Here is a 15,703-nt window from a genome sequence, read left to right on the forward strand (position 1 = left end):
TACTTACATGCTGAACTTTTGTAATATTTCTATGGGGGCAAAATCTTTACAAAATGTAAGTCTGCTTATGAAACTTGCTCTGTCAGCTCATCTCATAATGCAAAAGATATGTGATGAGTTTGAAAGCACTCTGTCAAGTAGTTTTTCAGTATCTTGCATACATGCAATACTTTAATCAAACAATCCAAGTTAAAAAAATAGTAAAAGCTAGAGTTATCATCCTGTCCTGTGAGGTCATCACATAATACCAAATATATGTGTGGAGTTTGAAAGCATTTGACTTACAGTTTCTGTGACACAGATGCAGATGTTGACAAAAGGGCAACAACAAAAAAATTTAAAATAGTCCTGCTAAAAACAAGCCTAAATATTTTCTATGTAAGTTGATTAAAAACTGGTAAAAAGATTCACAAGTGAAATTATTCCCCTGATACCTGAATTCAATCGTATTTTACCATGTATTCTTCAACAGGAACTTTTTATACAAACAGAAAAATGCTTACTTGTCCTTCAATTCCTTCTTGCCTTTTCTGGGTGTTGGAGGTCTGGATGTTCTTGGGGTTCGAGCACTTCTGGGTGTTTTAGGTCTCTTAGAGACTACATGACTATCTGTTTTATCATCCATAGATTCATTACTTCCTTCACCACTTTTCACAGTTTCAATTTTGACATCTGTATTTTCAGTCACAATTTTATCAATTTTTACTGCTTCTGGCTTAGAATCTACTTCCTGCACTATATTTTCTATATCTTTGTTAGCATTGTTTTCAGTAACATTTTCTGGAACATCACCGGGAATCTTTTCACCTTTATTATCTACAGACGTCCGCTCATTATTAACAACTACTGTATTATTCAAGTCCTCAAAATTTCTACCATTTTCTTCCATTTGCTGTTCATTATTTTCAGTATTTACTTTGTTTTTCATAACTTCTTTCGATCTTAATTCTTCTTCCTTTTTCTTTCTCTCCTCTTCCAACAGTCTTTCTTTTTCTTTCTTCTTTTCTTCCTCCTGGAGAAAAAAATCCAAAAATCATTGTTATCTAGTTTTAGATGGTTTAACAGTATTTTTGTCAGTGCATTGGTATGTTGCTTATAATCTAGCCGTTCTAACCTGTCCTCAGCTAGTAAATTGCAACATCCCCATATCAAACATAAATAAGGATGAATTTCAATATGATCAGATTTACAAATCTGCCAACTGCTACATATAAATTTAGCCGAGGATTTCTGTCTGTATATTTATGAATGCTGTGAAATCATCAACAAGGGACTAAGTTTTTGTTTACTTTATGGTTGCATCAACCCATGAAATTAATCCTAACAAAATAAACAAATTCCCATTCATTTTATTGTCAAAAGTTAAAATCCACAAATTCATGTCCATAAACATAAATGATTTCTCAGTGTATATAATTAAATCATATAATCACTAACTAGTACTTATTTTCTATCATCCATTTTTTTGTCTTTTCTAACAAACTAATGATAGATTTCTGATATGTTCTGTTTATTTCTAGTGTGAAAAATGTTGTGACTGTATAAATAACAATGTTCCATTTGCATAAAACATTTATCAAGAATACCTTCAATTTTTTCTCCTCTTCCTTTCTTCTTTTCTCTTCTTCTTTCTGTCTTTTTTCTTCTTCTTTTCTTTTCTTCTCTTCTTCCTCCTTCAGTCTCTTCTCTTCCTTCTTTCTATTTTCTTCCTCTTCTTTTCTCCTTTTTTCTTCTTCTTTCCTTCTTTTCTCCTCTTCCTTCTTTCTTTGTTTTTCCTCTTCTTTCCTTTTCTTTTCTTCTTGCTTAAATCCATTGTACACAATGAATGTTATAAAACACTGATGACATAGACTAAAAGGTGACTCATAAAGCAGCTTATCCACATGCTTTTATTCATAAATAATATCCCCTCGCATCTTTGATATTAATGGCCTTTAGAATTTTACTTTTTGTAAAGTATCTCTGTCAAGTACAAACACAATATTTATGCTACCAACCTAAGTTAGGCAGCACTGTCTGGGGTTATTTATGTTTTCCACCTTTTTTTAGGAAATATCATCCTTTCCACCTATTTTAGGCAGTATTAGTTTGGGTTATTTATGCCTTACACCTTAGTTAGGCAGTATTGCCTGGAGTTATCTATGCTTTACACCTATTTTAGGCAGTATTATTTTGGGTTATTCATGCTTTCCTCCTGAGCCAGTATTGTCTGGAGTTATTAATGCTACTACCTTAGTTAGGCAGTACTGCCTGAGCTTATTTATGCTTTCCACCTTTGTTAGGCAGTATTGTCTTGAGTTATTTATGCTACCAACCTAAGTTAGGCAGTATTATCTTGGGGTATTTATGCTACTACCTTAGTTAGTCTGTATTGTCTGGAGTTCTCTATGCTTTCCACCTTTGTTAGGCAGTATTGTCTGGAGTTCTTTATGCTACCAACCTAAGTTAGGCAGTATTGTCTTGAGTTATTTATGCTACCAACCTAAGTTAGGCAGTACTGTCTGGGGGTATTTATGCTACTACTTTAGTTAGTCTGTATTGTCTGGAGTTATCTATGCTTTCCACCTTTGTTAGGCAGTATTGTCTGGAGTTATTTATGCTACCAACCTAAGTTAGGCAGTATTGTCTTGGGGTATTTATGCTATTACCTTAGTTAGGCAGTATTGTCTGGAGTTATCTATGCTTTCCACCTCAATTAGGCAGTATTGTCTGAAGTTATTTATGCTACCAACCTATGTTAGGCAGTACTGTCTGGGATTATTTCATTGATTCCAACGACTATCCTTCACTACAATATTTTACATTTAAATTTTTACTTCAAATGTAGAAAATCCTCATCAGATATATCTCACTTTAGTAAATACATAAATTAATTCACAATCAAATGTCATACTGTAACAGTCGATTGTTTAAAAGTCTTCCAGTTTTTTAGTGGTAGTACACATTTATACTGAGTTCAGCCATACATGTATACAGAATTTAGTAATCTTGAAGTAAAAATCTAAATGTAAAATATTGTAGTGAAGGATAGCCATTGGATATCTTTAAGTATAATAGCTAATTAGAACTGCAGCACATATAAAACAAAGCTTTGCACCCTTAAGTCTAAATACTAACTTCCAACTTAGAACTTTGATGAAAATGAAACTTTACATTAGATATCTAACATTGCCCAGTCTTTTACAGGTATATTATAACTTGAATTACACCTAAGTGGTAAAAGAATAAAACTGACTTATTTTACCTTTATTCTTTCCTCTTCTTCTTTCTTTCTTCTTTTTTCTTCTTCCAATCTTTTCTTTTCTTCCTCCTTTTGTCTCTTCAGTTCTTCTTTCTGTCTTTTTTCCTCTTCTTGTCTTTGCCTATAAAGTAACCTTTTTATAATACTTATTTTTACACACACAAATCCATCCCCTCTCCTGTCATGTAAAACCATGTTAAATACTTCCAACTGAAATTGTTGTTCCTGCTGTTTTGATTATATTTCTTAACCATACACAAGAAATAAGCTTCATTTATTTATAGCCAAACTTGACAAAAATATTCTTGAAACAGAATTTGTAATTTGCTTATTTCATATCATTGACATATACAATGTATTTTATACCTTTCCAGCTCTTCCTTTTCATCTTGTTCCTCTTTTCTTCTCTCTATCTCAATTTCTACTTCCTTTATTCTTTGTTCTTCTTTCTCTTTCTTTCTTATTTCTCTCTTTTCTGTCAACATTGGCCGAGCTTCTTTTCGTACCCTTGAAGGAGTGTAAAATGATTGGAGATTCATACAAAAATTGTAAGTAAAACAACAATAATATAACTACATGGTTCAAATTCAAGACTTTAAGACCTACTTTCCCTAACCCATACTTACTCAAAATAATCACCTCCATCCTACCTTCAGACCTCGATTCTGACAAAATCTAGTTCCTTCATATAACAAGTGAGTGAAGTATTGCCATGCAATACAAAGTCCCCTACTGGAAGGCACCTAATTTTCTCTACTGCAGTATAACATAATGAACTGATATCCGTCAATGATGTATAAACAATATTGTACTACATGTACAATATGTTATAACAACACACTTGGATTAAAATGTGCATATATAAAAACCCACGGTTGTTTTCATATTCAATTTTTTTGGCTGATTATAAAAATGTTATCATGTAAGTTATTTATAGTAACAACAAAGGGAAATTAATCTTTAAAAATAAAAAAAAAATTAAAAAATCTATATAAGTCCACAAGAAACTCTTTACCAGGTAGAGATAGGTCAAAAAACACCTAAAAATTGGATGTAACATGCATGCTGTACCACAGAAAGTGGTCTCGATTTTTCTCTACCACCAGTAATAAAAAAGTTACAATAAAATATATTTATAGTAATAACAAAGGGACGTAATTCTAAAAACAAGGGTGCCTCATAGTGGTGAACATTTGGTCCAAGTTACATCAAAATCCCTCCATGCATGAAGAAGAAATGGTCCGTACAAAGTCATTCTTGAATTTGACCTTTGACCTCTTAATATGACCTTGACCTTAGACCTAGGGACCTGGTTCTTGCGCATGACATGTTGTCTCATCCAGGGGAATATTTGTGCCAACTGATATCTAAATCCTGCTTTGCATGACAAAGTTATAGACCGGACAGGAAAAAAATCCTCTTGACCTTTGATCTCAAAGTGTGACCTTGACCTTTAAGCTAGGGTACTGGGTGTTGCGCATGACACGTCGTCTCATCATGGGAAACATTTATGCCAAGTAATATTGTAATCCCTTGATGGATGACAGAGTTCTGGATCGGACAGGGAAAAAACCTTATTGACCTTTGACCTCCAATTGTGACCTTGACCTTTGAGCTAAGCGTCTGGGTTTTGCGCATGACATGTTGTCTCATCATGGGGAACATTTGTGCCAAGTAATATTAAAATCCCTTCATGGATGGCAGAGTTATGGACGAGACAGGAAAAAAACTATGTTGACCTTTGACCCCCAATTGTGACCTTGACCTTTGAGCAAGGGGTCCGGGATTTGCGCATGACACATCGTCTCATCATGGGGAACACTTGTGCTAAGTGATATTAAAATCCCTTAATGAATGTCAGAGTTATGGACCGGACACGAAACAGACCCTGTTCATGCTATGTTAACATTTGACTGGTAAGTGTGACCTTGACCTTTGAGCTAGGGGTCTGAAAGTTGTGCACGACACATCGTCTTATTATGAGGTACATTTGTGCCAAGTAATATTAAAAGCCCGTCATAGATGGGAGAGTTATGGACCGGACAGGAAAAAAGCCTTGTTGACCTTTGACCTCCAATTGTGACCTTGACCTTTAAGCTAGGGGTCCAGGTTTCGCGCATGACACGTCGTCTCCTCATGGGGAACATTTGTGCCAAGTAATATTAAAATCTCTTCATGGATGGGAGAGTTATGGACCGGACAGGAAAAAAGCCCTGTTGACCTTTGACCTCCAATTGTGACCTTGACCTTTGAGCTAGGGGTCCGGGATTTGCACATGACACATCATCTCATCATGGGGAACATTTGTGCCAAGTAATATTAAAATCCCTTCATGGATGACAGAGTTATGGACCGGACACGAAATTGCGGAAGGAGGGACGGACAGACGGACGGACGGACAGACGGACGGAATGACGGAAAAGTGCATTCCTATAGTCCCCGAAACTGGTTTTCAACCAGTAGGGGACTAATAATGATTTCTCAGCATGCAGTAGCAATTTCCATGAGATTTTGCTGAACACTAATTACCGGCATATTCTGGTGAAGCTAGAAATTACATTTCAAAATAGGTAAATATATTTCCTATTGTGTTAATGGTCAATTACCTAGACAATTTAGATATCAGAGATATTTGGAATTGTTTTTTCTATTTAAAGTAGCACATATTCTATTTAACTATGGATGTCATATTGCAGATTCATTCAGTCTCAGACAACTTACCTATATCCCCTGTATGTTCTCTGTATGGCCAGAACTGCCTTTACTTGTTTTTCTTCTTGTCTCTTTCTCTCCATCTCAACTGCCATATTATGTTCCTTCTTCTGTTTCTCCATCTCTGACTGTAACTGGGCCATCTCCTCCTACAAGATGTAAATAATACACATATACCATGCCTATATTCTTCATTATTTAATATACAAAAGTCTTGCTTATTTCAACATAATAGTGAAAAGTTTTACCAAAGTATTTTCAAGCTCTTCAAGGGGAAAAACACGAGAAGGTTTGTGAGCTTTGGAATCTCTGACCTTTGGCCCAAATTGCCATATGTATTATTCACTATATCAAACATCTTCTTTCGCCAACTCCCACCTGCCAGCCTACCATGGTTCCCTAGCTTAACCTCAGGCACATTTCATGAAGACTGTAACCAGCCAGGTATATTCAGCAACAAATCTCCATAAAACACATTTGTTGGTTGGCTCTCATTTAGAAACTTATGTAAATCATGAAAACATTATTTTCACATGAGAAACTGTTAATCTTTATAAATATATAATTCATTTAGCAGTCATGTTGTGACACCTAGAATTATACTTTGCATTATTTCTATTCTCATTTTAATATGGCTGGTTCATTATTTAGTCTTCACTCATGAGAAAAATTTGCAAGCTGAAACCACACAGCTGGCAGTTACTTATACCCACAAACTTTTTCACTCTAAAAAAAATTGATAAGGGCTAAATATATTTCAGTGCATTTTAAAGTTAACATAGATGCTGACTTGGTCATACAGCATCTGTTGAGCTATAATGGTGGAGGAAGACAATACAGGCAATATTCCAGGTCTGGGAGGGTAGCTAGTTAGAACCACCAGCCTTCCACAAGCCAGATGAATGTCTCACTTATACAAAACAGTTCTACACTCCAAGGGGGTCAGAAGCATATGAAATATGGGGCACATAATTTGATCATAAGAAAACTGATTTATAATGTGCAGGTAACTGAAGCAAACTAAACTAACATGATACCTGAAACTTCCTCATTTCTTCTTGCATTTCTTTCTCTGCCAGCTCTTGTTCTTTTTTAATTTCCCTATCAGCCATCTATAATATAAATGTATTTTCTTAAAGGAACACACCTCTAGATAACACACCATATCATTAAAGGTGTTTAAATTTGACAGCAGCATTTGACTCTGATGGAAACTGTAGTAGGAGCTGAGCACACAAGAAATTATGTCAGAAATACAGTTCAAACACTATATGCCTACAAAGTCTATTACACGAGTGGCATAGAAAGGAAAGTCTGTGACAGCACCACTACTCATACCTCCTGTTCAACAATGAGCTGCTGTTCTTGTCCCTGTATCTCTTGTAATTTCCATTGTCTTTCTTCATTTATTCTTCTTTCTCTCACTTCTTCTTCATCTCTTTTATATGCCTCATCCTGAAATCAATCATATACCATTTTAAGCAAAAAACACTTTTTATTATGTATGCACTAATGCAGGCTGAGTAATATTCATAAAGGTTTTAGCTACATTAATTAATATTCTCTATCAGAGTCACAGATTTAAAACACTGATTACCGGTATTATCAATAATTATTATTTACCTCAAAAATATAAACAGCTACAAGGCTTGATTTTTAAGAAAGCAAATACTGCTGTTGAAATAAAATTGTGAAAAACTCCACATCTAAAGCACTCATAAAGCTACAAATACCATACTGTTGCATTTTAAAAAAAAAAAAAATATTCTTTCCACTTCAATATTCAAAGAGGGAATTCTGTCTGCCTCGGTCAAACTGAGTGGGACAGATTTTTTTTCTATATTCAGTGGACTGCACAATTATATACTGTTTTATGTATATTGTATTAAACTCCACTGCAACTCTGTACCTATAACATGTCCTTGCATTCAACAAGACCTATAGTATAGAATGTCTTAAAAATGCTTAACTTTCATTTTTCTTTACCTTTATCTAGTGATTACACTTTTTTTTACTAAAGTTTGGTTGAAGATAGTTCTCTTATTACAAAAAAACGACCTTCAAATTTTACACAGTAAATTTGCACAAGCGAGTTACAGCAACTTAAATTTTAACCTTTACCCTGCTAAATTTCTAAAATGGACTGGTCCATCATTCAATCTGAGCAATACCATTTATTATTTGAAGGGGTGTTCACAGAAAATTTATTGACTGAATAGCGAGCTGTGCAGACCATGATCACCTGCATGGATGTGCAGGCTGATCTTGGCTGCACTGGTCGCAAAGGCAGAACCACGTGCTGCCAGCAGGCTAAAGGTTATGAAATCTCAACTCTGTCTAAATTTTACTCTTAGAATGTTGATGAATACGTGGCCTAGTTTACTGTACAACTCTCTTCACTGCATGCTACTTTTCTCTTCCAGTGCGCTCTATTGCAGCAGAAAGGGTTGAATATTACTCAGCACTGCTCTGCTTTACACTGCACTACACAGCACTATACACCTTCTTTAGCTTAAATTGTAAGCATATTTTCTTTTGTAAAAATTAAGTAATATTTTGCCCAAACCTTTTTAATTCTATCCATTCTCTCTGTGTACCTATGTTCGAGTGTGTCTAACTGTTCTCTCAACATTTTCTGTATGTCTTTGTGTGTGTTTGGATGCTCCTCACCATTGACCAATACAAGCTCCTGTGATACTGGAGCTTCCTCGCCATCTTAAAAAACATAAATAACATACAGCTGAACCTCACTTATTGGCCACCTGCATTCAACAGCCACTTGGCAAAGCAGCCAGTCAGTTACATGTAACTTCCCAGATTGATATTTTGTTCTAAATTCAACTTGTCTTATCAAGCCAGCTTCAATAGGCACTGTATTGTTCCTTTGCCTGGATGCTTTAACCTTTACCCTGCTAAATTTCTAAAATAGACTGGTCCATCATTCAATTTGGGCAGTACCACTTATTATTCAAAGGGATGTTCACTGAAAATTTACTGACTGAATAGCAAACAGTGCAGATCATGATCAGACTGCATGGATGTGCAGGCTGATCATGATCTACACTAGTTGCTTTTAAGGCATAATCAATCATGTCCAGCATGATAAGGTTAATCCATGAAATTAAATCCCATTGACCAAGAAAAGTTCCTGTTCTTTTATTTTGATAAGAAGAAATCTGTGATAGCATATCCCAACAAAATAGTTGCTTTGGGCAAAATCAAAAACTTTTATACCTACAAAATTAAACGATTTCACATTATACCATTTGAAATAATGACAAATTAACTCTCCAATATCCCAGTAGTAATAACTCATTCCTTGCAGGTAAATAACTTCTCCATGCATACCAGGTGGCAACAGAATGACAGGATTGAACTGGGAGCTCTGACATTTTTATAAAAAAAAGTATTTTTTCTCCAACAGTAACATGTTTTCAAACAACCTTTTCTTCTTAAGTTTTGACAAATAGGTAAAGTTTGTAACAAACTAAATTAAATAACAGAGCCTATGGATATTCTAATGTTACTGTGTTCATTTTTACTGACCCTACTAAAGCACAAACCAAATACACCTTAGTATCTCTGCCTCAAGGTTGTGATAATTTTTGACAAAACAATCATGGACTATAGCATTCTTACCTACACCTTCTTCAACAGCCTTCATAATTTTCATAGGTAATTCTGCATCAGTGATGGAACATTGTTCCCCATTTCTGTTAGACTCTTCCGCAGTATCTCCAATCAAATCAGCCAGTTCATCATCTATTATCACTTCATCATTTTCTATATCTTCTAAAATCTGGAAAAAGTTCATAGATTTATAGTAAAACTCAATATTAAGAGTGATTTACATAGAAGTTTATTTTCAAAAACTGTATTACATACTTGCTTTCAAAATGACACCTGCTGGAAACGACATCCACTGATATCAGACATTTATATGGTTCAACAATCTTCCAAATATATTAATTGCAAATTTAAACAGACAATAACTACACCTGCTTCACCTGTATACCAACGTCCAGCTGACACATCAAACAAACCCTAACACAAACTTTCAATTATTTAAATATTACTCTCTTATCCAAGCAAAGTTTGTGATTATTAACCCTTACCCTGCTAAATTTCTATAATGAACTTGTCCATCTTTCAATTTGGACAGTACCATTAACTGTTAAAAGGGTAGTTTCCCAAAAAGATACTGACTGAATGGCGAACAGTGCAGACCATGATCAGACTACATGATGTACAGACTGATCTTGGTCTGCACTGGCCACCAAGGCAGAATCACTTGCCGCCATCAGCCTAAGGGTTAAAAGTGTGAGAATAGTAATTATTGGTTGTCCGTAAGAATACATTCAGTTTACATAGGTGACGAAGATAAATATTCAGAATAATTTTGGTGTGAGAGTAATTTAGAAACTGTAAACTGGAGCGAAAGTCAATAATCAGTGTTAAAACTGAGTCTCAGAATATTACGTTGTCATTGGTCAATCTCAAATTAATGCTCATAATCAACCAATCAGATGAAGGAGTTTCAAAACTGGACTCCAGTCTCAGATTTATAATGTTAGACTGAGTTCACAGAAAAAATACCTTTCTCTTGTATTGTTCAACATCACATCCTTGTTCTTTGGCAAGCTGCATCAACAAAGTATGGTCTTCATATGGTATCATTGCTGAGCTCAGTGACTCTGAAATATCAATTGCTTTCATAGATTTTCGTCATTCATCAACTATTCAATACCTGTTTTTGACATACCGGTATGACAGTCTCAGATACATATATTTCTTCCAAACCTGTATGGAAAATCCTTCATGTGTGTCTGTTTGGTTGAGTAATACGATACTGTTTGAATCAGTAACACAATTTTATTTTGCAAGATTCAGACATAAACAATACATTTCTCTAATGATCTCTAAAAGTGGTAGTAGGATCTTTTTGAATTTTCAAATTATCTTTAATAATGCCACCTTTAAGGCCAAAAATGTACTGCCCCCTTTGTAAAAATTAAGGCTTAATTGCAAATTTTAAAACAAAAGTTTTTAAAAATATCACAAAATGTTTGCACTGAAAATGTTGTTTTTATGCTTACTAAGATATCTGGAAACTTTTACAGCAACCCACTTCCAAAAAATGTCAAAATTGAATTTTGAAGAGTCATTTAGTGTAAAAAAGGACTGAAAATTATAATGGGAAATATCTAATCAAATGGAATTCATAGATTTTTTCTTCTTTGTTTTGGATTTTAATATACAATTACACAAGGAATTAGTACCCTACAAAAAAGAATGATTCATGGTATTGCAGTTATTTTCTCTCTCTTCAATATCCTCTTGTGATCACAATGATATTCCAAACTTCTGTATCATTGACTTGAACATATAGATGCTACATTTACACTATGATAAACAGTGACAGCTTTATGAATGAGAATTACCATTCTTGTCTGAAGAGTGTGTTAGTAGTTCATCACATTCTAATAGTTCCTGTTCAAATCTATTACTCTGGTCTTGTAGTCTCTTAATGTAATTATCCAGCTCATTTTCTACCACCTGAAAGTAAAAGATGCTCTAACTAATACTTGGCAATGGTCTATAAAATAAAACAGATCTGAAAATATCATAGAATGCAGAAATCTCTCTAAATCTTACCACAACAAATCTAAGTGAGATCTCATTTATCAATGAAGATGCAGTCTTCATTCTTTATCTAAGAAGCATCTAGTTGTTTGATCACAGTGATATGTGATTTCATAGAAAACAGCCAGATTGAATTCTAATGTTTATTATTTCGTTCTACTAGCATAAAGCCTTCCTTTCAAAAGTAAAATTAAAATCTTCAAGGTTTAACAAAATAAGTTTAAAAACAATCAATAGAAAAATTGTCAAAGAAGATCATATTGTACAGTGTCTTTAACTACCGGTAACTGTGACAGTGCATACTATTTGCAGTCAATGCAAAATCTGCTTCTTTATAATGCTTCTTAATATCAATGTAGTTTCCCTTTTAAAGTAACAGAATATATTTTAAGTATGTTGTTTAAATTGTTAAAGTACTGTTAAATCATTTAATTTCTTTGACATAAAATATTGTTTTTTGCCAAAGCAGCTATAATAAGAATGCTTCAATTCACAGAATTCAAATTTTAAAGATTAAGTGAATATAAATTTACTTTTTTCAGTAATTAAGATTTAATTTCACGGATTAACACAACCAAAATACCTACAAAATTTAGCTTTACAAATAATAATGATTTTGCAGTATACAAAAGCTGATAAATTACAATAGAACCACAGGAAGACGAGGTGACAACACGTAACACACTGGGAAATTTTAATGATTTATTTAATTAAACGACCAGTTTCGGTCTTAAAAAGACATTCTTCAGGTTTAAAAGTTGATAAAAACAAACCACTTCTTCATCCAGATCTGCCTGCAGTTCATTGTCTCCATTTAAATCATCATCCAACTGTACTTCTTCATCCAGATTTATGTTTTCTAACTCCAACTGAATCTCTGCCTCAATCACTGCCTGTTCATCCATCAAACCTTCAACACCCGAAGGCGGCATACTCATCTCAACTAAAATTGTCATTTTTAAAGAAAGTAAATTTTTTGTTTTGTTGCTACATTAAAAACTTATTGTGTGGCATTTTTAATTTGTAAATTAGACATTACAACTGGTGAAAAATTTAGCACAGCCATTTTTTTGCATATCCCACTAGCTAGGTCAGAAGTAGCAAAACATCTATGTAGTTTTGATACTGCAATTACATGTATTTCCATCACAGTTAAGGGGTGCATTTCGGACAGAATTCTTTAATTGATAGATTAACTGATTGATTTTTAAAGCTTAATCAGTATACAATATGAAAAACATACATGTCAAAAATGTATCAAATAAAATATATTCCATTTTGGTAAATACATTGTTAATTTCTGATTATTTCTATGTTATCCGGAACCTATCTATTCATTAATGTGACTACAGTGCACTGTCCAAAAAATTATTAGGGCCAAATCAATATGTAACCGGCACTTTTTTTAAATAGGCTTAGAAAGGGACTGTTATTTTGGGTCAAATGGATCAGTATATTAGCAAAGACTATTGAAACTGCTGATGTAATGTCAACTTCATGACAAAACTGCAAGACTCTTAAGGAATTTTCTGAGGGAAGAGGGCTATATGGAGAAGATATTGACCTGTGCAAAAATATTCACAATATTGTGACTCACGTACAGTTAGTTGGACTAATAGCAGAGCTACCGGCGCCGCTTGGTCGCATTACGGTTAGACGTATGAACAAGAAAACGAATAGAGAGATCTAAATGTGTATACTATCGAGTTGAAAATTCGTGGTACTTTTTTGGAATCGGTGTTGTTTGGATTTTTTCGTGTGCTCTATGCACATAGTAATTAATCAGTAAAGACGTCAGTAGACGCTTACTGTTTACGGTTGACAAAAGCTTCTCGCTTACTGCTTTGAATATTGAAATGTATTAAAAATGTAAATGCGCGTTTGATAATAAAAATTTAGAGCTAAAAACATTTTGTACGAAGAAAAAAGAAATAAAATACAATATTTTCATATTGAAACGACTTTTCTCACGCTGTCATTACCGAACTTTCTGATATATGCTTATGTTTGTCATGATTACGTCCTAACTCCACAGAGGTGTAGTGGTTAGCGAGTTCGCGTTGAAAACTAGAGGTCGTGAGATCGAACCTCACCTGGACCAGATTTTTTTTTTCTATTTCATTTTTTATTTATGTTTTTGTTTTTGTTTTTGTTTTTGTATTATTATGAGTTTTGAAAATATTGTATGACTAAAGTCATTAATGTGAAATTGAACAAGTGTTTAGTTTTGATGTCAGGTTCCAATGTAGTGCCTGTGCAGTAGTAAGTAGACATAACTTTATAAAAAAAAAAAAAAATAAACACAGCTTTAGGATCAAAATATACAGGCATTGAACTGTGAGAAGCAAATAATGCTCTTCTCCCCATTCGCATATATTTCATCCGTTAGCTTTAAAATCACTGACCAGAGTTTATCAAAAAAACTAAAACTATTCGCGATCATCAAAAAGGTCCTTAGCACCATCCCTATTCTATAGTGCTAAAAGGTTAACCATAAAAAAAACCCATAGAAATGTTAACTTAGAACTTCAGTAAATAAACAGGATTTTTCGAGAATTTCGGCAAACACTGTTTTTCTCTATGTAAAATTCTGATCATTAATTTTTAAAAATTGCTAGTCTTTTGGGTTTAAAACAAGCTTTGTACATTAATGTAAATGACTGTAATTTTCCCATACCAGGCGTCTATTATAGCTTCATTTTTGACTGAAAGTTGGCCACAATAATTTCTTCCTTTCAGAAAGAACCAAAATTTGACAATAATGACATTTAAAAGAATTACAATAGTCATTTCCAGTATTATGTAAATTCTATTTTTTAATAACTTTGGAATTGAAACATTAACTTGCCAAACATTCACAAGCAAAGATACAGAATTCCTTTGGCTATTGGACTAATGAGATTCTGTTAGGTTTGAAGCTTTTCAATTTGAAGGGGTTATCATTTGTGACTGGTTTCCAGTATGATAATAATTTATGTAAAATTGTTGATGCAGTACGTTTTAATAAGAATAACAGAAATTATTCAAATACGTGTTTTTCTCTTTATCTTGGTGCAGATTTTAATCTATATCGAACTTTCTTTTAATTCTATACAGAATATCTTTCGAGTATTTCACATGTCAAGAATTAAATTTGATGCAGTCGAAAACATGCATTCAGAAATCATGAATTATCATTAATACTTATAATTTTAATAGATCTAATAGAACATAAACTTCCTAAACAAATCCATAATTCCAGACAATTCCAACACCACTCCTTTAATTTTTAAGGGGCACTAGTGATTTTTCAAGGGAGCTCTGCCTTTTAGGTAGCACCTAATTTCATATTATATTTAGATAATGTCTGTATAAACATCGATATCCTAGACCTGCTAAAGTCTTTAGTTTGTGTTTTGTTAGCCTTATCAAACATGGTAAAATGTACAGATGTTTACCTGTTCGTCAAATATATCAGTACATACTGAACATTTCCCAAAAAATCAATGTGGAAACATTTAATCTGTTTCAGTTTTGGCCAATATCACGGCTAGAACACGTCTTATTTTTCACTCATATAAGTTGTTTACAGTGGAAACCAAAAATTTGGACAGCCCATTTTTGGTAATCCAATGTCGCAAATCCTCAATCGCACATAGATCTATTTGAAACACAGTGACTTAACTGGGCCATTAAAAACAAAAATAAGATATTTCAAGACAAAAAATTTGCTGATGAACGTAAATAACTGTACAGTAACTAAAAACTGCTATTTTTACGACATCACACCGATTGCCGTAAAGCATGAAATGAAATCTAGCGCGAAGTGTCACTTTACAACAAACATTTTAGACGTAAACAAAGCAGTTGCAACATAGAAATCAGTAATTATGGAATCAGACGATAAATCAGAAGTACCGGAAGATTTGTTTAAAGATGTCACCTTTTACATTGTTGGAGACATTTCGGAGAATGTAAGATAATTTATTGTTCAGTCATCACCCCGACGCCTTATACCAGAAGTGGTCCTGCGTCGTATACACTACAGATACAGATACAAAACTTTGTGCCAGACTATTTTTCTTTTAAATGGGCAAAGTTTTGTCAATTTTGCAGTTTATACCACTT

At 33.7% G+C, this 15,703-nt stretch overlaps 2 protein-coding genes across 2 annotated transcripts in view; one reads left to right on the top strand and one right to left on the bottom strand.

Moving 5' to 3' along the window:
• Positions 1-15,213, bottom strand: part of LOC123535726 (leucine-rich repeat and IQ domain-containing protein 1-like) — a 37,084-nt gene extending 21,871 nt beyond the window's left edge. The window contains exons 1-13 of the mRNA XM_053528157.1: positions 15,034-15,213; positions 12,370-12,539; positions 11,395-11,509; positions 10,550-10,647; positions 9,593-9,752; positions 8,520-8,668; positions 7,292-7,408; positions 6,991-7,065; positions 5,963-6,102; positions 3,608-3,748; positions 3,245-3,362; positions 1,587-1,802; positions 504-1,012 (exon numbers count right to left, since the gene is read on the bottom strand). Coding sequence (XP_053384132.1) covers positions 504-1,012; positions 1,587-1,802; positions 3,245-3,362; positions 3,608-3,748; positions 5,963-6,102; positions 6,991-7,065; positions 7,292-7,408; positions 8,520-8,668; positions 9,593-9,752; positions 10,550-10,647; positions 11,395-11,509; positions 12,370-12,534 — 2,003 coding nt within the window. The 5' untranslated portion in view covers positions 12,535-12,539; positions 15,034-15,213. The remainder of the gene's footprint in view (positions 1-503; positions 1,013-1,586; positions 1,803-3,244; positions 3,363-3,607; positions 3,749-5,962; positions 6,103-6,990; positions 7,066-7,291; positions 7,409-8,519; positions 8,669-9,592; positions 9,753-10,549; positions 10,648-11,394; positions 11,510-12,369; positions 12,540-15,033) is intronic.
• A 133-nt stretch (positions 15,214-15,346) lies between these two features.
• The window catches only part of LOC123535725 (PAX-interacting protein 1-like), a 38,213-nt gene continuing 37,856 nt past the window's right edge, over positions 15,347-15,703 (top strand). The window contains exon 1 of the mRNA XM_053528158.1: positions 15,347-15,549. Within this exon, the coding sequence (XP_053384133.1) occupies positions 15,466-15,549 (84 nt within the window). The 5' untranslated portion in view covers positions 15,347-15,465. The remainder of the gene's footprint in view (positions 15,550-15,703) is intronic.

The sequence above is a fragment of the Mercenaria mercenaria genome, chromosome 17, assembly GCF_021730395.1.
Source record: "Mercenaria mercenaria strain notata chromosome 17, MADL_Memer_1, whole genome shotgun sequence".
Lineage (NCBI taxonomy): Eukaryota > Metazoa > Mollusca > Bivalvia > Venerida > Veneridae > Mercenaria > Mercenaria mercenaria.